Below are 23,972 nucleotides of genomic sequence, written 5' to 3'. Positions count from 1 at the left end.
AACTATACATACAGTAGGTGCTCACTGAGACAACTATACATACAGTAGGTGCTCACTGAGTCAACTATACATGCAGTAGGTGCTCACTGTGTCAATTATACATACAGTAGGTGCTCACTGCGTCAACTATACATACAGTAGGGTGTTCACTGAGTCAACTTTCTGCACAGGTTTCCACACCTCTCCTTTAGTGGTCTCAGAAAACAGACCCAAGGACCTGAATAAAGTTCTTAGTCTGGTGGGAACACTTGGAAGTCTGTATGCTAACTCTATCAGACTCTAGCCACTTCCCGCCATGTCTGCTGGGACAGAAAGACCTCAGCCTACAGGCGTCTGCAGCTGTGAGAGTAGGTTTTGCTGACTTGGCTAAAGAACCTCCGAGGTTGCAGATTGGCAGGTGGGCAGGACCCACAAATAGGAAGATGCTGCAGTGATCTTGGTGCTTTTCTATATCTAACCCGGACCCTCTTCCCACCCTCCCAAACCCAGGCCCTCCACCCAGCTGTACCGTGGTGGGGTTGATGGCAAACTTGCCCTCTCCATCTACGAGGCTGTACTCGATGAGGGCAAAGTTGCCTGAGTCGGCGTCAGTAGCGGACACTGTCAGGATCACCGTACCCACAGGCACATCCTCAAAGATGGCTTCCTGGAGCCCAGTGGGCAGGGAGAGAGAGTAGACCAAGGTCAGTCCTGGAGCCTCTTATACTAGGAGCTCATTGCTGCAGAAAACCCAGGGGATTAAGCTGTTCATGGGATGGTCACTCCTAGGGGCCCAAGAGGCTTGCAGGGAGTGAGAGATGGCCAAAAGGCCCTCAGAAATTAGCCCAGTCCTGGACCCAACTGGTTAGCCTGACCTGGTAAGCGGGATGGTCAAAGACAGGGTTGTTATCATTGATGTCCACAATCTCCAGGTAGACAGGGATCTCAGCTGCACGGGGTGGTGACCCATTGTCTGCAGCCCTGACAGTAAAGTTGAGCCAGTGTACTTCTTCATAGTCCACTGTCCGGTTGGCAATGACCTTTCCTAAGACACAAATACACCCACTGTCATTCCTCACGCATGGGGAGCTCTCCAGGCCAAGTGTGGTCCCCTTCAGAAGGGTGGCTAGGCAGCACTGCTCAGTGGCAGGTCAGAGAGCCAGGAGGGACTGGTATCAGTGGCTCTCCTGACTTGGGGGACTGGGTGAGCCTTTTTACACACTAATGGGGTGCGCCTCCTCTGCTCCCTAAGTAACTGACAGTAAGTAGGAGCTTGGGGTGGTGGAGAGGGCAGTGTGGCATCCCAGGCTACCAGCAGACCAGACCTCAGGAACATTTCCACCCACACCCAAAACTAGGCACATCACAGTCTCTTCTAGTGTGGAAATCTGGGAGAGAGTAGGATATTAGCCTCCTGGGATCTGGCCCAGCCCAACTGAAGGGTGAGAAGCAGGCATGGACACATCTTCCCAGCACTTCTTTGGTGGATTTCTGACTTACCTGCAGAGGAGTCTTCCAGCTGCACATAACCTGGGGGCACGATGTACAGCAGGGTGTAGGTGATCAGCCCATTGAGGCCCTTGTCGGGGTCCACAGCTGCCACAGCAATGAGTGTGGTGCCTGGGGTTGCCCCCTCTAGAACCCGCTCTGTGTAGTAGGTGATCCCGAAGGGCTTGAACTGGGGTGTATTGTCATTGACGTCCAGAACGTTGATCGTCAGCTTGGCTGGGGTCAAGGGGAGATGGGCAGGTGAGGGGACTCTAATGTGGTGGACTCAGACCTTGCTAAACCTCAGTCAAGCCCAGAGAGGATAGCAGATCTCCCAGCCCTCCTACTACTCCCTCACACTTGACCCGTCCCTCAGGTTGTGGCATGGGATATTTCCCTCTCGTTTGGGTCACTTACTCTTCCACAAAAGAAAGGACATGGATTCTACCAACTGGCTGAGTGACCTGGGTGGAACCCCTTAATTTCCTAATCTGCTCAATGAGGTAGGACTTTGTTGTTAAATGCTGTTGAGTCACTTCTGACCCACAGCAACCTTATATAGGGTTTTTGAGGAGAGGCTTTTGAGTTTGAACTGCCAACCTTGTGGTTCAAACCAACTTTGCGGTCGAGCGCTTATCCTACAACACCACACCAGGACTCCAGGATAGGACTAGATGGTCATTAAGATTCAGTCCGCTTCCGATGTAAGTCACCCCCCTCTACATAACCAGTCTTTTTTATTGTTGCCTTTTGGAGTTTGGGACACATAGAGGAGGACCAAGTCAGCCCTTCCTTCCTGAGAACTTGGGCCTCTGGGTTGTGAAGATAAGAGGCCACTGCTACTCATAGGGGAAAGACAAGGCTTTCTGCTCCCGCAAAACATTTATAAAGCCCTGGAAACCCTACATGGGGTTGCTATGAGTCCATCACACTTAACAACCAATCTGCCAAGCTGGCTCTCCACCCCAGCAGCTGTCACATTTTGTGGCAAAGGCCACCCCATTCACAGTCCCACCCCTGCTCAGCCCAGAGAGAATCCTCAAGCTGTTTTGGTTGTGAGCAGCCTATGTACCCTCTCTTCTCTACCCTCCCTATGCTGTGGCCCTAAGCAACCTTTCTCTGATCCTCCCATGGCTGTAACAGACCTTGTCACTGCTTCCTATTAGATCAAGAGATTCCTGTCCCACATCTCCTCCTGTCACAGTTCTGGCAGCTGCATTCCTTTGAACCCTGTCTCTTTGAACCCATCCTTTCTTAAATCCCCTGGTGTGGTGCTGGACTTCAAGGACAGTGGTTCAAGCTCACCTGTTGCTCCTCGGAAGCCCTATACAGGGTTGCTATGGGTTGGAATCAACTTCTACAGTTGCACAAACATTCTTCTCATTTTTGAGCCAAGGGGTTCAGACCACACACAATTCTGGATTTGGATTCCCTCACTGCTGAGCTCACAAATAGCTGGGCCACGTGGGCCACTCTAAGCCTCATTGTAACTTACTGTAGTATTACTTGATTCCCGGCAGCCCAAGTCCTTCTGTTGTTCCCTTCCTGCCTGCTCCGCCGCCCCTCAGTGTCTGCCTCTGGCGCAGTCCCTTGCCCTGATTGGCTCTGAGTAATCAATGGGAGATGTCTGCAGGGCACCTTACCATTTGGCACACTGACAGCACGCTCTGGTAGGTCGCTGGCATTGTCAATCACTGACAAAGTGACCTCGTAGGCAGCAACCAGCTCCCGGTTTAGCGGGGATTTCACCATTACAGATCCTGTTGACCAGACCAGGTCAGGTTCAGCTTCAGGGGAACCCCCCTAAAATCTGGGCCTCACGGGGGGGGGGGTGCTCCTGGCCCACCCTCCCGATCCCCACAGAGGAGAAGGTCCCTAGTGGATCTTGGGACTTAATGGTCATCTCATCTTTGACTGGGATGGTCTCATTGTCAACTGTAAGCCCCCACTCAATGAATACTAAGTGAGTGTCCTTGGACAAGTTATTTAAGCTCCATTTCCTCATCTCTAACTTGGGAATAATTGCAGTACCTACCACATTAGAAAAATCCAATGAGTTGCATTTGTAAAACGATTACAACAGTGCCTGGCACACAGTAAGCGTTATGTAATTATATGTTTAAAAGATGTTTGTGTTAGGGGCGATCAAATATGAAAGAAGGCCCTGAATAGCTGAAAAGCCTTGGGTGGGGGATAGGCTCTGGGTGGGGTGGGAGGGGCAGCCCCCAGAGGGGGCAGTGGTTGAATAGGCCAGACACCCCAGAGGCCTATCCCTGGGTCCTGGTTAAGTGGGCAGTTGATAGGGAAAACGAGTGGCAGGGTCTGTTTTGGTATTGATGAGGAATTGTTTCCTTCCCTCATGCCTGCTGCCTTCCAAAGTCTCAGCCTACCTCCCAGAAGCAGACAGGAAGCCTCAAGAAGCGTGGGGCTTGGCATGGACAGATCTAATTTGGTGACGCTAAGGCTAAGCTCTGCTAGGACCTTTCTTCCTGCCCACTGGAGGGCTTGTAAGGGCTTTTTTCCTTTCCAGCTCTTTTTATGCAAGGGATGGGGAGGGGGGCACTCTGGGATTCCCCTTCCCCCTGTTGGGCTTCTGTCCTCTGCAGGTCCCCAGCCAGGGGCAGTCACTTACCCTGGGCCGCCTCCTCCTCCTCCTCCTCTTCCTACTCTCGCTCCCAGTCCCCCAGGCTGGGGAGCGAGGATGGGGAGAGGGCGGCTGCATTCAGTCTGCAAAGGCTGGGCCACGACCTAGCCCAGGCCCCACAGGACAGAAGGGGTGAGGGTGTGTGGTAGGCATGGAGGAAGGCAATGGGGTGAAGCACAGAGGAAATGAGGTGGGAAGTGATAGAGAAACAGAGCTCAAACCTGCAGGCCTGCCAGCCGTGAGGAAGAGAGAAGAGGGTTAACATCAATTAGTTCAGGGTGCAGTGGGGATGGAGCAGGGTGGGGCTTGGGAACGTGGATGTTCAGAGCTGACCAGGGGAGGGGGTGTGAAAGGAAAAGGTAAGAGCAGGCAGGGGGTGGTGGGTGAAGGCAGAGGGGAAGGGGGCCTAGGAAGCAAGTGGAGGCTCAGTAGGAGTGGAGAAAATGGGAGTGGGGCTAAGGGAGGGAAAGTGGGAAAGGAGGCGGGGAGAGAGCAAGGAAGAAGGAACAGAGAAGACACTGGAAAGAAAAATACAGAAAAGAGAGTCAGTTGTGGGGAGGGAGAAGAGAAAAGTGGGAGAGGCATTAGCATAGCATAAAGTTGCAAGGGCATGGAGCAGCTCTCCAAGGTCCTGAACAATAAATGTGGCCTGGGAATGTTGCTAATCTGGGACATGGTTGATTCTATTTACCTTCTCCCAAGCGAAAGGAGCTCTGGTAGCGTAGTGGCTACGAATCGGGCTGCGAACCACAAGGTCAGCAGCTCGAAACTACCAGCCACTCTGTGGGAGAAAGATAAAGCTTTCTGCTCCCATAAGATTTACAGCCTCGGAATCCCTATATAGGTTTGCTATGAGTCGGAACTGACACCATGGCACATAACCACTACCACCAAGTGATGACACGTAACAGTAACACCAATAAAGAAGGACCTCCTGATATGGTGCCATAGGACAAACATTGGACTGCTAACTGGACCTTGTACAGGGTTGTTATGAATCAGAACCCACTTGATGGCACTTAACTACAAGAAGGTGTGCCTACAGGGGCCCTGATGGCATAGTGGGTTATGCATTGGGATGCTAACTACAAGACCAGCAGTTCGAATCCACCAGCTTCTCCAAGGGAGAAAGAGGAGACTTTCTGCTCCTGTAAAATGCCGACTTGAAGGCAATGGGTAAGGTGTGCCTCACATGCATGTGAAAGCCAGACACTAGATAAGGATCTGAAGAAGAATTGATATTTTTCAATTATGGTGCTTGTGAAGAATATTGAATAAACCAAGAACTGGCAGAAGAACAAACAATTTGTCTTTGAAGAAGTACAACCAGAATGTTCCTTAGAAGTGAGGATGGTGAGCCTTCCTCTCACATACCTAGCACATATCATCAGGCAGGATCAGTCCCTGGGGAAGGACACCATGCTTGGTAAAGTAGAGGGTCAGTGAAAAAGAAGAAGATCTTCAGTGAGATAACGGGATTAAATGATGTGGTGGTCGTTGCCAACAATGGACTGTAACAAAGCAACAACTGAGGATGGCACAGGACAAGCCAGTGTTTTACTCTGTTGCTATGAGTCAGAACCAACAGGATGATGCCTGACAACAATGCTTACAGAATATTTTTCTTGTTTTTCTTTTGGATCTCAGGCACAGACTGAGTTAATTGTATTCCTTGGTTCATTGAGCTCTATTGATCATTGGTGCTTCTATTGTTTTATGATTGTATCTATTTCCTCTTATACTTTTCTCCCCTTTTAAAAACTATTGCATTAAGAATCACTGTAATGTACTGAAGTGTATTTGTATTTGAAGTGTTTCTACAAATTGTGTATTTTTTTGTGTATATATTTTATATTTAATTGTGCATGTATTTTACATTTATACAAATGTATTGTAATATGTATCTAATCCAATTTTTCACTCTTCTCAGTAAGTGCTCATCACTTAAGACCTGCCCACATTGTTCTGTGTACATCAAATCTATTGTTTCTAACTGTTGCCTGGTACTTCCTGGTATGTGTCTACCGCATTTTGTTCCCCAGTGTCCTAGGATGGGCACCTTAAGTGACCTTTAACTCACCACCACCAATAATACTGCAATGAACATTTTTGGAAAGCCCCATTACTGGCCTGAGAATTTCTTCGGGATTTATATCCAGGAGCAGAGTTTCTGGGTCATAGAATATGAGTGTACTTTGTGCTAGACTGTTGTCTAAACGGTGGAGTCAGTCATGAATGAGAGTCCCAATATCCCCACATTGCCACCAACTCTCAACATTATCCAGCATTCTAAAGTCTGTTCATTGCTTAAGGAAATCTGATAGTTCACTGCTGTTTTAGTATGCATTTCTCAGATTACCAATGATTCTAAGCATTATATCATAGCCATGTTAGTTTCTCTGTCATTCCTGGGCCTCTCAAGAAGTACTCTTAAAAGGTCCCTCATTTCCCAGAGAAACAAAAACATTGAAGGCAAAAGATAGAGTCATCAAAATTTCATGAGATCATTCGTATAGATGGTGAAAGACAAATCATAACTCTCTTGGTTTCATGACAATGTAAGAAAATCATTAATGGTACAAAAATATGACTTACAGATCATCTACATGGCCAGCATGCATTTAAAGAAAGGATTCAACTATCTAGTTATTAAAGAAATGCTTGCTTATTAAAGCAAGGTACCATTTTCCTATAAAACTGAAAACATGCAAAATACATACTACTTAATGCTGGCAAGAGTGTGGTGATATGGGCACTCTCAAATAATGCTAGTGGAGAGGGAGAATCTGCAAAGAGGAGAAAGAAGAGAAAGCAGAGAGAAGAAAGGAGCAAGGGAGAAGGGCAAACAGAGGAGAGAATATGGTGCCAATAGGGGAGAGAAGAGGAGCAATTAGGGAAAGAGGGAAGCAGAGAACAAAGGGACCAGGACAGGGCATCAGAAATGAGGGGTAGGAGGGAGCCAGCCCTTGTACCTGTGTTGATATTCACGGCAAAAGTGTCCTCCTGGTCGGGCACCAGGCGGTTAGTGTCATCCTTGGCTATGATGCCAATGATGTGGTACTCCAACTTTGGATTGAGGTCGCGGTCTATGGCGGTGATGTTGGCAATGACCGTGCCTGGTTTGGCCGACTCCAGCACGCTCACCGTCTCAATGGGGTTGAGGAACTCAGGGCGGGAGTCATTGATGTCATCAATGAGGATGGAGATGATAGCTGTGCCCGAGAGAGGGACGCTGCCCCGGTCAGTGGCCACAACTGTCAACCTGTAGGATTCCTGCTCCTCCCTGTCAACGGTGACATTGCCGACACGAATGACTCCGGTGACTGGGTGAATGAGGAAGCGGTCCTGAGCTCCTGCTTCTATTCGGTAGACCAGTTCCCCGTTGAGGCCACTGTCCTGGTCTGTGGCTGTGACTTGGAGGACCGAGAATCCTGTGGGGTTGGGAATGGGGAGGAGCTGAGCAAGCCACAGTGGTCCCCTCTCAGAGCTTTTACCAAATACATTCTCTTCAGAGTTAATGAAAATATTACTTTAAAAATTACATAACGAATTCCCAGAGCATTCAGGATGTAAGAAAAACTCTTAAAAACTCTTAAACCTTAAAAAGATAGGTAACTCAAGATTAAAAAAATAGTAAGAAACCACACAATTATTGTGAAAATTCAACAAATCCTTAACTTCCCCATGATGAATAATTTCTTTGATATTCATTGAAGTCCCAAGAATCAACTTCTTTCAAATGTGATGGTTCGGTGCTCCCATTTGGCTGGTGCCCCACAAAAGTGCTCAGCCTGAGAACCAGGTGACCACACATTGCCCTTACTGCAGAGAAGAATTATATATGCACACGTTCTTTTCCTGTCTGAACGTGTCTTCTAGAACCCTTCTAGCGTCAGAGTGGGACAGGACCTCAGTCCTGTCCACAGAGTGGGACAGAGATCATCTGGTCTAACCCCTCAATAAAAACAAACAAAACAAAAATGTAATATGATTTTATAACATTAGAAATGAAGATTTGATTATATATATAGACATAGGTATGTGTTGCTTTTATGTTCATTTGGGCAACACCCAACTCAATATATGTCCCTGGGCTGAAGCACCCAGGTGTCTGAGTGCCTGTATGCCAGATCCTTGTCCTGAGGTCCAAGCCCCACTTCTGTCCAGCTGCTTCCATCTACTGAAGGAAGCCCAGCTCCCTTGGCTCCTGTTACTCAGCATAACTGTTGTTGTTAAGTCCCACTGAGTTGGTTCTGACTCATAGCAACTCAGTATAGGGTTTCTGAGGAGCAGCTGATGGGCTTGAACTGCCAACCTTGAGGTTTAAATTGATCTTGTGGTTCAGTATTTATCCTACAGTGCCACACACCAAGACTCCTTTATTGTTGTTAAGTGCCATCGAATTGGTTCCGACCCATAGCGACCCTGTATAGGGTTTCCAAGGAGCAGCTGGTGAGCTTGAACCACCGGCCTTGCAGTTCAAACGGCTTTGCAGTCTGGCACATTGACCCACAGCGCCACACCAAATTAAGTACAACTCAAACAGAACTAAAGTACAACAAAATGAAGCACTGCCTAGTCCTGCACCATTCTCACAACTGCTGCTCTGCTTGAACCCACTGCTGTAACTCTCTGTTCCTCAATCTTGCTGAGGGTCTTCTACTTTACCAAGCATGATGTCCTTTCTCCAGGGATTGGTCCTTCTTGATAACAGGCCCAAAGTATCTGAGGTGAGTCTTGCCATTCTTGCTTCTAAGGTGCCTTTTGGCTATACTTCTTCCAAGATGAATTTGAGCTTCTGACAGCCCATGGTATACTCACTATTCTTCACCAATATCTAATTCAAAGTCATCAATTGATTTTGTTTGCATTTTTGAGTGTTGTTTGCTGCCATCAAGGACTCATGGTGACCCATGAGATGCGGAGCCTCTTATGCACCAATAAATGTAACTTGGTTGCAGTCTTTCTAGAAGATGCTCAGGACTTACATATCATGAATGTTTACTTAGCAGTTCTACTTCCAGAGGGTTCCAGAGACACTTCAGAGATATTACAGTTCCAGACCACGCAAACTGCAATATCTCTAAGGTGTCTCTAGAACCCTCTGGAAGTGGTACTACAGCCATATCAGCAATTAAAAAAAAAAATACATTTTTCATGCTTACAATTTTATAGGAAATGGTTACTTTACTTCACATTCTTGGATTATTAGTGAGATTGAGCTATTTAAAAATACTTAATGGAATCCTGTTGTGGTGCTGTAAGATAAGCACTGGACTGTTAACTGCTAGGTCAGCGTTTCAAGCCCACGAGTCGCTCCTTGGAAAACCCTACACAAGCTCGCTAAGAGTTGGAACTGACCTGACAACACTTACCAATCAACAGTTGGTTGTTCGTTATTTTTTCTGGCAATGCATTTAAATTATGTAATTGTGATAATTCGTGACAAATTTTTTGTTTGCTGTTTGCCCTTAAATGATTTAAAGAAGTTTAAATTTGTATGCACAGAAATTGAACATTCTCCAGTCCTGGACTGCTAACTGCAAGGTTGGTGGTTCAAATCCACCAGTCACTTCTTGGAAACCCTACACAGGGTGGCTATGAGCCAGAATCAATTCAAAGGCACTTAGCAACAACATTTATCAACTCTTTTGTTTCATTTTAGAATCTTCTTATTTAGAAATCAAGTAAGTACTCATCTAAATTTTCTTCTTCTTTCACTGTTTTCTACTCTTTTGTGTTTTAAAAACATGTGCCTGGATTTATAGTGTCTAATAAGACACTATAATGCAAGAATAGTGTAATAATACGTATTAGTGATAGATTTTTCTCACACAAAAGAGTATATTTTCTCTGTTGGTCTCACAGCATCCTGTATCCCTTTATCATACAATATTGTTGTTGCTAAGTGCCATTGAGTTGGTTCTGACTCATAGCGACTCTGCACAGGGTTTTTGAGTGACTGGTGGGTTTGAACCACTGCCATTGTGGTTAGCAGTCAGTGCTTATCCTACAGCACCACACCAGGACTCTTTAATTTAATCTGTATTGAACTACCTTCTCCATACTCATATCACACAGTTTTAAATATTGTAGCTTTGTATTGTGTTTTAATAGAGTTTTGGGATGGTGCAATCAGTTAACACACTTAGCTGCTCCCTGAAATGTTGGTGGTTCTAATCTACCCAGACATGTTTCAGGAGAACAGTCTGCAATCTGTTTATGAAGAATCAGTCATGGAAAATCCCGTAAAACACAGATCTACTCTCCTATACATTGGGATCCTTATGAGTTGGAATTGCCCTGGTAGCAATTGGTTTAATTTTCTTTAATATCTGATAAAGCAAGCCTAACTCTATCATTAGACTTACTTTTCTAAAAACATCATATTGTTCTAGATGTCCTTTAATATCCAATTCTCCCCCTATCACATTTTTATTTTAATGGGAACCACACACTGATCCTATCTTTCCATCCAGGAACATAGATGGAACACAATAAAATAATCTTATTTTAAAGGCAGAACACTGAGGATGAGGTAAGGGAGCGGGGGCAGGTCTAGGCCTCTGGCTCCCCTCTGCACCCTATGGGCTTATCCTTCTCCCCATTGGAGATGGGTTACCTGCCCAACCTGTGAGGTTCCATTCCCACAGCTACCAACAGCACCTGCAGGCAATGGCATGGGGCTTCCTGGGGTGGGTCTTCTTGCTTACCTGGTGGGCAGTTCTCCAGTAGGTGGACGGTGAGGGCATTAGGACTGAAGGTGGGCCAGTTGTCATTGTCATCCAGGATGGTGACCAGCAGGTCGGCAGTGCCATTGAGCAGCCCGATGTCCTCGGCCAGTAGGAGCAACTCCAGGATGGGAGGTGAAAAAGCCTCTCTGTCAATGATGACCCCTGATCTCACTGTCACCACACCTGTCATCCAGTGCCACCAGCCAGGGAGGAACCAAGGAAAAGGGGTGTGATGGGAGACAGGGACAGAGTCAAGAGGGAAGGATGGAGAGAGACAGGGAAGCAGTAGGGAGGACATGGAAGAGAAGCAGAGAAACTTCACATCAACACAAGGTCCAGCAACTCATATTGGGGGTGTGGCTACTACGTGCCAGGTGGTGTCTCTTGTGGCTTTCCTCCCTGGGTGTCCTCTGCAGTCCTTGAGAGTCCTCTCTGGGATAAGTGACCAGGGCAAAGAACTGCCCTGTTCCACTGAGAGACATGTTAGTGTACCCCTCCCTGTTACCACCTGATGGACCAGATTGATATTGTGTACATTCTGGGAGTTTCGGTGCTGGTGCCAGGTCAGAATTGCCACTCTGACTGCTTCTGACTATGTGCGTGGAGGAATGTCTGAGCACGTTTATGCACAGATGGGGGCTGCGGGGTGTGCTATCTGCCAAAGTGGTATTGGCAGACCCTGCCTGTCTGTCCCCTACCCCTCACCCTGGGGTGACTTGATGCAGGCATTAGACGGGGCTCAGGGCTGGAGAAACAGGGTTTCAAGGAGGAGAGCTGGGATCCAGCACTGAGAAAGTGGGCAGAGGGCAGCGGGGGCCTCACCGGTGCTGTTGTGGATGTCAAAGAGGCCACTCTGGGCCCCCAGAAGTTGGTAGGTCACCACAGCGTAGATGTCTTGGTCTTTATCTAGGGCCAGGATGGGCCCATTGAGCACCGTGATGGGGGTCCCTGGGCAGAAGGGAGAGGGGTCACTTCAGGGTTGTCTGGGCCCCCCTCCCCGCTCCCTGCCCTTCCCAGTGAGCCATGACTGAGGATGGATGAGAGGGGAGGAGAAGGGGAGAGGGGGAGGGAGGCCCCGGGGCGGGGCTGCGGCAGCCTTGGCAGACTGAACGCAGGTGCCTGGGGAGCGACCTCAAAACCCTGCTGGGGAGAAAACACAACAGTGGTGAGCAAGCCCTCGGCCCTGGCCCGCCCGGAGCCACGCCTGCCTTCCCAGCAGCCTTTGAGGCTGGTTACTCCTGGAAGGGTCTGGGGATTCCCTGACACACAGGTGTACAGGCTGCTCTATGCACAGGGGTCTTTCCATACCAGGTAGGAGCACTCAAAACATTGTGGCTCACCTGGCCATGAGCTTGGTTACCTCTGCAGATGTGCACATCTGCCTAATTGAATGTGTGTGTAGGCATCCATGACTGCATGTGTCTGTGTACCTGAGTACGTTCACACATGTGTCAGGTAGGGACACACAATAGCACATGTGTGAGCATCTACACAGGTGAGGCCTACGTGTATCTCAGCTCATCTCTGACTCAGCACTCAAGTTTCAGGGAGTGAGGAGGCTGGAGGAGCAGTGGGGCCTCACGTGGGGACATGAAAGAGGCTGTCCTGTGAAGGTAGGTGTGGGGGAAGAGGGCTACACTGACCTGTTCAAGGTCCCTGACTACAACCAGTCCTCATACCTTAAAAGCTTCTCTGGAGGGAATAGGCACTCTCAGACCACAGCAGAGACCCATAAACTCCCTGGGTACCTCTTCTACCCAGAAGCCTTTCTGAGAGGCCTGGTGGTCCCAGCCCACCAGTCCCTCGGGGCTGTGCTTCTCTCCCCCCTCCTGTGTCCTTTAGAACCCACTGGGGTCTGTGTTCAGCCACATTAGGAGGCTGCCCCCAGCCAGACCTCAGCTGAGCCTCATCAGGCAGGAAGTGGGTCCTCAGGCATGGGAGGCCCCTGTGGCCCCTGGCAGTGGGCCCCGCACCTACCAGCAGGAGAGTTCTCCATCACTTCCGCCTGGTAGGTGCTCTCAGTAAAGAGGGGGTGGTTGTCATTCTCGTCCGCAAGAAAGATGAGCAGAAAGTCAAAATCCTGTGGGGAGTAGGAGGGGAGCAGGTTGTAGGCCACATTCTAATGAAGGTCCACAGTGGGAGCGGAGCTGGGAGGTTTGGGTAGGGGTGGGTGGGTTAAGACACAGAGTCTATGATCAAAAAGCCCAAACCAGGGTCCAGAGCTCCGCCGCTAGCAGCTCACTGGTGACCTTGGCCAAGTCATTTCCACTGTCTGGATCTCAGTTTTTCAGCCTGACAATGGGGTATAAACTCCTTCATGGAGGTGTAGTAAAGTGCATAGGAGACCAAACCAAAACCATTTCCGACTAATAGCGACCTTAGGAGTTTCTGAGACTATAAATCTTCACAGGAGCAGAAAATCTCAATTTTCTCTTATGGTGCACCAGTGGGTTTTAACTGCCGACCTTGTAGTTAGCAGCCCAATGTCTAAGCCACAGCACCATCAAGATTCCTTTAGAGGAGACAGAGTGTGAAAGGTATTTATAATCATGTCTTACCTAAGTCCTGGTGTGACACTGTGGATTAATGCACCAGACTGCAAATCTATTTGAACTGCAAGGTTGGCAGTTCAAACTTACCAGTCGTGCCTCGGAAACCCTATATAGGGTCACCATGGGTCAGAACTGACTCGACGACACTTAACAAAAGCAACATCTTATGTAATTAAGGTTTTCAGACAGAAAGCTGAGTCTTGGTGTTAACATTTCAAGGCCTGGCTGATGATACCTGGTTAGATCTCACCCAAACTTGCCATTACCACACTTTACACCTTTCAAACCATATTTACTTTCCTCTCTACTCAGTTCCCCTGGGGGTTATCTCTATTTCAGAAATGAAGAAACCAACACCCAGCGGTGTTGTGACCCCTCTGAGGAGGGATCCGACCCCAAGTCTCCCGATTCCTACCATTCAATGCCACTATTTTTGAAGATAACCCAGGTCCCTCCTAAAGCACCCAAGGAAGAAGGAATAAACATGAACAAGGAAGAGAAAAAAATTAGAAGAAGAAAACCAGAAGAAAAAAGGAGGAAGTAGTAATCCTGGTGTGGTACAGTAAAATAAATGCTGGACTGCTAACTGTTAAGACTGGCGGTTCAAATCCACCAACCACTCCTTGGAAACCCTATAAGCAGCCACTATGAGTCAGAACCAACTCAACGGCACTTAACAATAGAAAGTGAGAGAAGGAAGGAAGAGAGGAGCACAGAATGAGAGGCAGGTAGCCACTGAGACAAGGAGGGCAGTGGGTTGTGAATTAGAAGTAGAGCTGCGGTTAGCCAAGCTTAAGAAGGCCCCATCAGGGTCCTGCCCCAGACTTCACAGCTCCCAAGGGACAACAGCTGTGCGGCACCTACTGCCTCTTAATAATGAAATGTTGGCGCCTTTGTTGTATGAGGAGAACACCAACTGGACCATGCAGTTCCTTCCAGGACTCAGATGCTTGTAAGCACATACGTGACTATGTGCACAGGTCGAAGGTGGTTTAGGAGGAAAAATAATAGCTGGTTATTTATTGAGTGTTTACCTCCTGCCAGGAATCCTAGTGGCACTGTGGGTTAAGCACTGAACTGCTAAGCTTAAAGTTGGTGATTGAAACCCACCAGCTGCTCCTCGGGATAAAGACGAGATTTACAGTCTCAGAAACTCTGAGAAGTAGTTCTACTCTTTGTTATAGATTCACTATGAGTCAGAACGGAATCAGCAACATGGGCTTTGGGCTTTGTTGCTTTTCAGCCATTGTATGGGACACCTGAAACATATAGGCTCCTCCTCTGATCCTCTCCAGTTTCTCTCTTCAGATGAGAAGCTGAATGCTGAGAGAAATTAGCTTGCCAAGTCGCACACCTGTGACAGGTAGCACTGGAATCTGAAACCAGCACTTGTGGACTCTAAAGCCTGCGTGTCTAAACCCCGGACCATTGTATTTCCTGAGGGGGAGGAGATATTTACTCTGTTCACCACTACCTCCACCTCTGTTCCCACCCAGGGCCACCAGCCTCACCCTCCTGGCTATGCGTGGGTTCTCCGGGTTGTCCTTCACCGAGATGGTCAGCTTGTACACTGGGTTCTGTTCACGGTCCAGGGGCCGGTTCACGGTGACAATCCCTGTCTGGGATGTGGAGGGCTAGTGAGCCAACATTGGGCTCAGACCCATAAATGGCCCCCTTGCTCTGCCTGCAGCTCCAGGACTGGCTATAAATCCAACCCCCCATCCCCTGCTCCCTAATTGCCAAAGAAATGGTGTAAAGGCCAAGTCTGGTCTAGATTCACTGATGCACACGACAGGGAGGCAGGTCTGGCTCTAGGTGGGCCTCAGAGATGGCTCAGTGCGGAAGCCCAAGATTCCATGTTTCCCCCAGAGACTCCCTCATTCCAATGGAGGGAGAATGTCTGATGAGAGACTGGAGCAGAAGAACCCCAGACAGTGACAGCAGAAACTGAGCCTCGAGGGCAGGGGCCTTTTTCATAGGAACTCCCTGTTGGGCCTTCAGGGTCAGTCTTGGCTCTACCGTGGCGTTGATGAGGAAGGCCCGCTCTCGGTTGCCAGCGGTGATGTTGAAGGTGAGCAGCGCATTACAACCACTGTCTGCATCACTGGCCAGGATGTGGGTGACAAAGCTGGAGACGGGGGTATTCTCACTGATGGTGATGTTCATGGGCAGGTTCAGCAGCACGGGGTCATTGTCATTGATGTCCAGCACTCGGATCCACACCAGCATCTGGAGGCCAGAGGAAGAGGTGGGGAGTAAGTGGTGCCAGAGCAGGACAGGGACAGGAGGGAGGGTATGTGGGAGAAGGTGAGGAAGGGAGAGGAAGAGAAAGTGATGATGAACCTGAGGGCAGAGGAGAAGGAGTGATGGATGGTATGGGGCAGGACAGCAAAGGAGAGCTAACTGAGGGAGAAGGTGAGAAGAAAGTGTAAGAGAAAGATATTTGAAAAGGCAAAAGAAAATGTCAGTGAGGATGAAGAGAGAAGCAGGGAAGGTAACCAGACAGAGTTGGGGCAGACGGGTGGGCAAATATCTGAGCTGGGTGGGGACTGGGTGCAGAGGTATGGCTGTGGCCCAGACTCCACGTACTGAGCCCTGGGACAACTTGGAGCTCTGATAAGGGTGCTGAGTTCTACCACGGGGGTGGCGGTATTTACAGGAGAAGATGAGAAGAGGCCCCTCTGCAATGTGGAGGCAGCCTTGTGGGGAAGCCAGTGGAAGGGGCCCCCCAGACTCACCGTGGAGCTGAGGGGTGGCACCCCCCTGTCCCGGGCACTGATGGTCAGGTTGTAGAAGGCGATGGTTTCCCGGTCCAGCTCTACCTCCTTCCGGACTCTCAGCACCCCCTCCACAGGAGAGATCAGAAACTCCCCTGGGTGGGTCCAGGAGAGTTTATAGTTAGCAGGCATGGCCAGGAGCTATGGGGAGCCCAGGCCTCTCCCTGCTTCCACTAGCAAGTCTTTACTCTTCAGGGGGATACCCAGGTTCAGGTCCTCATGGGACCTACCCAGGACTAGAAGTGCAGAGGCAAGAGACACACAGGTAACTGCTAGGGATGTAAGTGAGCATGGGTCATGATGTCAGACTAATTGGGCTCCTTCCCTGGGTCTAGCTTCACCCATTTGTAGAATAGACAGGGTAATTTCTTTTCATCTGTTCAATGGGCAGGTGAGGGGCTGACCCTGGTTAAAAGTATTATATTGAAAAAAGTGGGGGTTTATTTTCTATAGTCCCTGGGTGGTGCAAGCAGTTCAGCATTTGGTTGCTAACCAAAGGTTGGTGGTTCAAGTCCACTCAGAGGCACATTTGAAGAAAGGTCTGACAACGTACTTGTGAAAATCAGCCATTGAAAATGCTAAGGAGTTCTGACACATACAGGGCTCACCATGAGTCGAGTCTATATGATGTCATCTCAAAGTATCTTATTTCTAAGGAAACCTGATAGTACAATAGAGTTCAACCATTGGCTTTGTAGGAGAAATTCCTAGTAATCTACTTTCATAATGAGTGTTGTTGTAGTTACGTGCCTTCGAATCAGTTTTGACTCATAGCGACCCTGTATAAGGTTTCCAAGGAGCACCTGGTTTGAATTGCCGACCTTTCACTTAGTAGTCCAGTGCTTATTTATCCTACAGTGCCACACCAGGGCTCCATAAAGATTATAGCTTAGAAAACCTTATGAGGCCGTTCTACTCTGTCACATGGGGCTGCTATGAGTCAAAATCTACTCAACAACACTTAACAACAGCAAGACCCTCTTTCTAACCATCAATGATCAGACATTGGTTATTGAAAGTCTTTGTTGTTAACTGCCACGGACTCGGTTCTTACTCACAATGGCCCTGTATAGGGTTTTCAAGGAGCGACTGGTGAACTTGAACCACTGACCTTGCGGTTTAAACAGACCTTGCAGTCCAGTGCATTAACCCACAGCACCACACCCCTCCCAGATACGTCTTGTTTAAACAAAACAAACAAACAGATATTGGAGAGAAGGCAAAGCTTAACAAGAAAAACGTCTTGCTGATGTTGAAGCTGTAGGTGCTGGGGTGGGCAGAGGAGGGAATGGAGTGGCAGGTAAGTCCCACCATTCTCCGTTCATCCCAGGCATTCAGCCACAGGTGGAGCGCAGAGAGGGCTCTCCCAGGCTGAAGGTGGTTCCTTAGCCGTAGTTTGCCCTGACCTGCCAAAGAAACTTCAGCTGACCCTGTGGCTCCATCTTTGTCCTAGCCCTGACTAAGTGACAACATGAGAATGTCTGTCTGAGAATAGGAACTTTGATTCTTAGACTCTGGGTTGGAAGGGATCTCAGAGATAGTCCTTTAGAAGATGAAACTACAGTCCAGAGAACGGTGGTGACTTTTCCAAGTTCAAACAGCAAGTTAATGAAAGAACAGGATTTGAACCCAGGGCTCTAGGTCTGGCCACAGCATCCTTATGGGCATGAGGTCTTTCCAGACCATATTAGTCAGAACTGACCTGGGTAGAAGGCACGGATGGGAAGGAGAGAAAGTTGAGAAAAAGGAGCAGGTAAAGGGTGAATGAAGAGCCATGGTGGCACAATGGGTTAAGCACTGGACTGCTCACAGCTAGTTTGAGTGGTTCAAACCTACCAGTTGCTCCATGGGAGAAAGATGAGGCTCCTGCTGTTATAAAGTTCGCAGTTTCAGAAAGCCAGGGAACAATTCTGGTCTGTCCTAAATGGTCGCTATGAATTGGAATTGACTTGTCAGCCATATTGTTTTGTTTTGTTTGTTTGTGTGTTTGGAGGGTGAGGGGGCAGATGGGAAGGGAGCCAGGGGAGTGAATGGAAGCCCAGTTAGATTGGAGACATTAGGGGGGTGCTCTGGCAAGAAGAAAAGGGTGGGGAAGTGGGCAAGTAACTGGGATGACTTAAGGAAGAGGGGTCATCGTTTTGTACTCCCCTAGGTATTGGGAGAAATTTAATTTTAAGAGCGGGGTATGAGGCCCAGAGTGGGGCATTGACTTGTCCAAGAGCATACAGCACAGGAGCAGGCCAAGTTTTCTCTGCCTGACTTTTCACATCCCATCCCACCATTCCCTGCGCCCAGCTCTTATCGCTGTGATTTATAAACAGCCCGTCAAGTCCTACCTGCAGCTGGGGTTTTCCACTTACTCTTCTGCTCTCCCTTCAGCACCCACAGGCTGGACCCCGCCTGGAGCGAGGAAGCTGCTTGAAGCAGGATTTCCTGAGTGGTGCTCCAAGGTCTCCAAAGAGCTGGGGATTCCCTATCTAGGGGTTTCCCAACCCTCTGTCAGTCCCTGGCCAAGGACACACAGATGGTCTCCTGCCCTCTCTCCAAAGCCAGGGAATATTCCTTCTCCACTCAAGAGTTTCCTGAAGGCTCAGAGGAGACAGTTCAAACATCTGGAGGGCTGGACTCAGACTAGAGTCCCCACAATGTCAGCTCTTGGGGAGCAGGCAGCCCAGCGGCCCCTCCTTGTGAATTACCCTCCTCTCCAGTTTGCTTGCACAGGGTGTGCAAGACCCACCCTTTTCCACATTCTTCTGGAGGCAGAATGCTAAAAGCTTAGGTTTTGGAGTCATTTATATCCAGGTCTATATCCTAACTTCATTTCTGTGTGCCCTTGGGCATGTTACTGAGCCCTGATATTCTCATCTGGAAAATGGGGCTAATGACGAGATGCCATAATAGGGTTGTGTTGGTAATAAGTAGAGTCTGTTTACTGTATGGGTGCTGGATCCACCACTGCTCTTGGTATCATCATGGGACCCTGAATGGAGGCCCAGGCAACTGAAGGAAGTGGGAGCTATCAGGGAGGATGAGGATGTAATAAACGGGCCCAAGAAGTGGGCCTGATCAGAAGGGACAGCAGGAGAGAAAGAGACAATGAAGTGGACTTGACCTGCTTCCATCTGTTCTTTGGCTATACATCTCCTTTTTGGAGCTGGGAGAGCCCAGTCACTTTTGCCGTCTCCCCAGTGATGGGAGTCCCTCGAAGCTCAGGCTGCAGTGGTGGGGAGGGGACCTGTAAGCTGGATGGCTTTGAGCATGTGACTTCATCCCGTGATGAAGTGTTCCTCACCAGCGGCAAGGCTGCCCGCCTCCCTCTGCCCTCTAAAAAGTACAACACAGAAGTGTTTTCTGGGAGAAGCACAGTATTTTCTACCAGGTCTCAGAGACATCTGTGACCTATGCCATGTTCTCAGATTGCACAGTGTTCTCACGATATTCCTATGAAGAAGGGTAAGAAGAGGATTATTTCCATCTTTATGGCTGAGGAAACTGAGGCCTAGAGAGATCATATAAGGTGGGGCCAACTGCCTTGAGATCCTTCCTTGAGGCCTATCCTGCTCTTGAGTAGGGTGGGGAAGAGCCCCTTTGGGTTGTATCTGGCCCAGTTCAGCCCTACTCACCCAGGGGGTCTCCATCCACGATGCTGTACTCCACCTGGCCATTGGGGCCTGAGTCCCGGTCATGGGCCAGGAAAGTCCACACTCTGGGTCCTGGCTGGCTCTCTGTGACATCAAATGGTCCCTCGTAGTTTCGGGGGAAGGTGGGCACATTGTCGTTGATGTCATTCACATTCACAAGCACCTGAGGTAATGGGTGAGGTTAGCCAATTGTCGTATCCCAGCCGGCCCTTGTGTTGGCCTCAGTCCCTTACCTGTAAACTGGACCTGAGCATCCTGCCTTGTGGGGCTGATGCCAGAATCATACAGGATGATGGCAGTGGAAAGACCGGTTACACTATGCATGTAGATGAGTTGTTATCACTACTGAGGACTTTTAATGGGTATACTAATCGTACTGATCATGCTATGAACTTCTAGTTATCACTGCACTATGCTCATTTTACACAGTTTCACTTGTTTTTCTTACACTCATAGGGAATGCAAATGTTATTATCAGGTGAGGAAATAGAGGCTCAAGAAGACACAGTGACTCTCCTAGGACCACACCCGGAAGAGGTGGAGAAGTAGGGTTTGACCAGAATCATGCTCTTCCCATGAAGGGGAGGGAGGTAGGTACCATGACCTGTGTTAGATGCAGCTGCACAGAGAGGCTCAGTGATGTCCTCAAAGTCACACAGCAAGTCTGAGTTGCTGAGACGAGGTCAGGGCTCTTGGATTTAGCCATTCTTCCTGGACACTCAATCTTTCATTCCTCCTCCTGCCATGGGATTTCCTACCTTGGAGTTTTCAGTCCTCTCCCTAACCTCAAGTTGGGGTATATGTTACTATCCACTCACCGTGGTGGTAGAGGTGAGGCGGTGGGACAAGATGGGGCACTGGTCTGTGGCAGTGACGATCAGGGTGTAACGGCCATGGCTGACCTCATAGTCCAGCTCCTTTGCAGCACTGATGACGCCCTGGATGGGGATAGAGAAGAAGCAAGGGTGGCTCAGTGAACAGGAGGTCTGAGCACCCTGGAAATCCTTCACAGAGCACCTTCTGATGTCCCAGCCATGGTGGTAAATCCCTGTTGCCCTTTAGACCAGATTCCACCCCATCTAAGCTTTTCATTCTCTGAGCACCCACACTCCATCTTCTCTCCCACCCCTGTGATGTCATGGGGTTCCCCACCAATCTCTGCCCCTCCTCCTGGACGCATCCGTCAGCTGCTGACCGTGCGTCTGTTGATGCGGAAGGTGTTGATGATGCTGCCTGAGACTATGGCATAGGTCACCGTGCCATTGGGCCCCTCATCCAGGTCCAGTGCTTGAACGGTGATAAGGCTGGCATTGACTGTGTCTGGGCCCTCATCCAACAGCACCTCATAGTGGGACCACTGGAACACAGGTGCATTATCATTTTCATCCACGATGGTCACGTACACGTGCGTGGTGGCCTGTGGAGAAAAACAGAATCAGGCTTCCTGGTCAGGTGGCTAGAGGGGTTGAGGATGGTGGATGTTCTCCTGAGCCAAATTCACTCAGTGTGATCCCACCTCAGAAAGGACAGGAAGTGAGGAGGAGGGAGTCATGGCTTGTGGAGGACAGAACACATTGTTGCTATCTATAGTTGGGTCAGCTTGACTCAATAGAATGCGATACTGCCTGGGGCTTATAAGACAATGGGTCGTTGTGATCCACAGGGTTTTTATTGGCTGGTTTTTGAAGCACATCACCAGGTCTTTCTTCTGAGTCCATCTTACTCTAGAAACCCCACCACAACATGCACGCAAGCCACCACTGGCAGACTGGTGGAAGCCATACATGAGGTGTATTGCCTGGGAATCAAACCCAGGTTCCTCACATGGAAGGCAAGAATTCTACCACTGAGCCATGAAAGTTCATAAGATGGTTTTAAGCCATTAAAAAATGACGAAAAGAAGCAAGCAAGCAAGCAAGCATATGAGACGCCACTAAAAAACAAGCTAGGTAATGGCTAACTTGGCACTTGCTGTGCTACTCCACTGTCCATTGCCCATGACAGACATCACCAATCACAGCACTACTGAAGTCAGATGCAACTTCAATCTCCTTCTCAGCTCAATAGAAGATTTCAAAGGGCAGCTCCAAAAGACAAAGTCAAGTATAATAATGAAATGTGCAAAGACTTGGAGTTAGAAAACCCAAAAATAGAACATGCTTGGCATTTAATCAAGAGGAAAGAACTGAGGAAAAAATTCAAGCCTCGGGTTTCAAAACTGATGGGCAAAATATTGAACGAGGAGTTGCGGTTTGGGCAATAGTAGCGAAAACCAGGTAGGGAACTCTCCATGGTGAAGGGACAGGGATCTCACCAAGGAAGTGCTCATAGAATAACTCCAGAGCTCTGGATCTACCATAAGATCCAGGACGTCAGTTTCCCACACTCACAAGTGAAAAAATCATGATAGTAAGGAAAATACTGCGAGTTAGGAATCTGGAGACTGGACTCCCTCTGTAGCCACCCTACCCTGGACGAGTTTAGAGGGTGGGGCTACAGCTAGTCCGGCTCAGAAAACTGGCGTTAAAAGCAGTGCAGAGACATTTGCAAAAAAAGAAGTGCAGGAGACTACACATTTCGCCCTCTTTTTACCTGTTCCACCTTCTTTGCTCAGCCCGGACAACATCAGGCTGGACAGTTTTCCCACAGTACAGAGAGAGGGAGCTTGGTGGCAACTTATGATGTCAGCTGCAGAGACACAGCCCTAAAATTTTCTCCTGCAGGACCCTTGCTTGGTGGCTGTGCACCTTGGAGTCGGTTCTGACTCCAGGCAGCCCTGTGCAGGGTTTCTGGGGCTGTGGGTCTTTGAGGGAGCGGAGTACCTCGCCTTTCTCCGCGGTGTGGCTGGTGGTTTTGAGCTGCTGACCTTATGGTTCATGGACCCATTCATGGCCGCTGTCCTACCCGAGCTCCCTGTGCAGGACCCATATAAAGCAATCTGTAAAATTCCAACATAAAAGGATTCAACCACCTTGAGAATTGCGCTGTGCACACGCAGATACTAATTGACCTTCAGAGACAAAATAGTGGACAATCTTTCTCCCATTCCCATTAATTTCTCAATATCTACCTGCACACCTCTACTGAAGTGACTAGAGGAGGGGCCTGAGCGAGCAAACCCTCACACACTGCTGGCGGCTTCTACCTTGCACACACACTGCCTGAGTTGCTCAGGACACTCAACCACAGGTTCATTTCTGTTCCAAAGGGGTGGTTTTTGTCTCTGCACTCATATTACTTCTGCTTTTGGTCCTTTTGATCACACATCTTTCCTGGAGGAGGGAGCTTTTTCTCCCTATGTTACCCAAGAAGAGACAGCAATCGTGGCCATATATCCAAGCTATAAGCATAACCCATAATATTCCACCACTCAGACAAGAGCCAATAACACCTACTAAGCATTACATGAGAAAAGGGAAGCCTATCTCCTGATCATATTCACCAGGAGATACCCACACCTACTTAATAACAAGCTTAATAACAAACAACAAACACCTACTTAAGCTTAAAAAAACCCCACACACATAACTATTGGAAATGACAAACAAAAAACAACAAACGATATCTAAACATGTCCCAAAACAGAAGAAAGTAGCTGAGACAAATGAGCTGGAGATAGACAAAGGCTTTCTAGAGGAGGAAGAGCATATTTTGGATATGTCTGAGAAAGAATCCAGAAGAATGATATGGAAACAAATTCAAATGCTCCAAAAAGGGGTGGAGGAAAACAGGGAAGAAGTCAGGAAAGTACTACAGGAGCAATCAAATAAGATTGATACAGCATGGGAAACAATTCAAAACCTGCAAAAAGAGGTCCAGATGATTAATAATAAGATATCAGAAATGGACAATACATTGAAAGGGGAAAGAAGCAGAATAGAAGAGATGGAAGCCAGAACTAGTGAGCTGGAATACAATTCTAAATTTTGCTAAGATAGAAGAGCAGCAGAAAAAGGATAAAAAATCTTAAGAGAGTCTACGATTTATGCTGGATAACATGAAGAGGAACAACTTAAGAATTATTGGCATTTTGGAACAGGAAGAATCAGAGAAGTCCACAGAGGAGATAGTTGAAGAGCTTCTGGAAGAAAATTTCCCTAACATCTTGAAAGATGAGAAGATAAACATTCAAGAAGCCGAATGTACCCCAGGAAGGA

At 48.4% G+C, this 23,972-nt stretch overlaps 1 protein-coding gene across 3 annotated transcripts in view; it reads right to left on the bottom strand.

Annotated features, from left to right (window-relative positions):
* Positions 1-23,972, bottom strand: part of CDH23 (cadherin-related 23) — a 569,346-nt gene that overhangs the window by 11,526 nt on the left and 533,848 nt on the right. For 2 of the 3 annotated variants that reach the window (XM_006835864.1, XM_006835865.1), the window contains exons 1-5: positions 4,100-4,400; positions 3,111-3,227; positions 1,480-1,704; positions 855-1,024; positions 509-646 (exon numbers count right to left, since the gene is read on the bottom strand). In XM_006835864.1, the coding sequence (XP_006835927.1) occupies positions 509-646; positions 855-1,024; positions 1,480-1,704; positions 3,111-3,219 (642 nt within the window). In that variant the 5' untranslated portion in view covers positions 3,220-3,227; positions 4,100-4,400. Of the gene's footprint in view, positions 1-508; positions 647-854; positions 1,025-1,479; positions 1,705-3,110; positions 3,228-4,099; positions 4,401-7,083; positions 7,543-10,824; positions 11,029-11,667; positions 11,794-12,822; positions 12,926-14,908; positions 15,017-15,416; positions 15,627-16,135; positions 16,270-19,797; positions 19,979-20,633; positions 20,754-21,010; positions 21,233-23,972 lie in introns of those variants that run through there. The other variant, XM_006835863.1, reaches the window with a different exon arrangement.

Source organism: Chrysochloris asiatica, unplaced genomic scaffold, assembly GCF_000296735.1.
Source record: "Chrysochloris asiatica unplaced genomic scaffold, ChrAsi1.0 scaffold00020, whole genome shotgun sequence".
Lineage (NCBI taxonomy): Eukaryota > Metazoa > Chordata > Mammalia > Afrosoricida > Chrysochloridae > Chrysochloris > Chrysochloris asiatica.
This window is presented reverse-complemented; position numbering and strand designations above follow the sequence as displayed.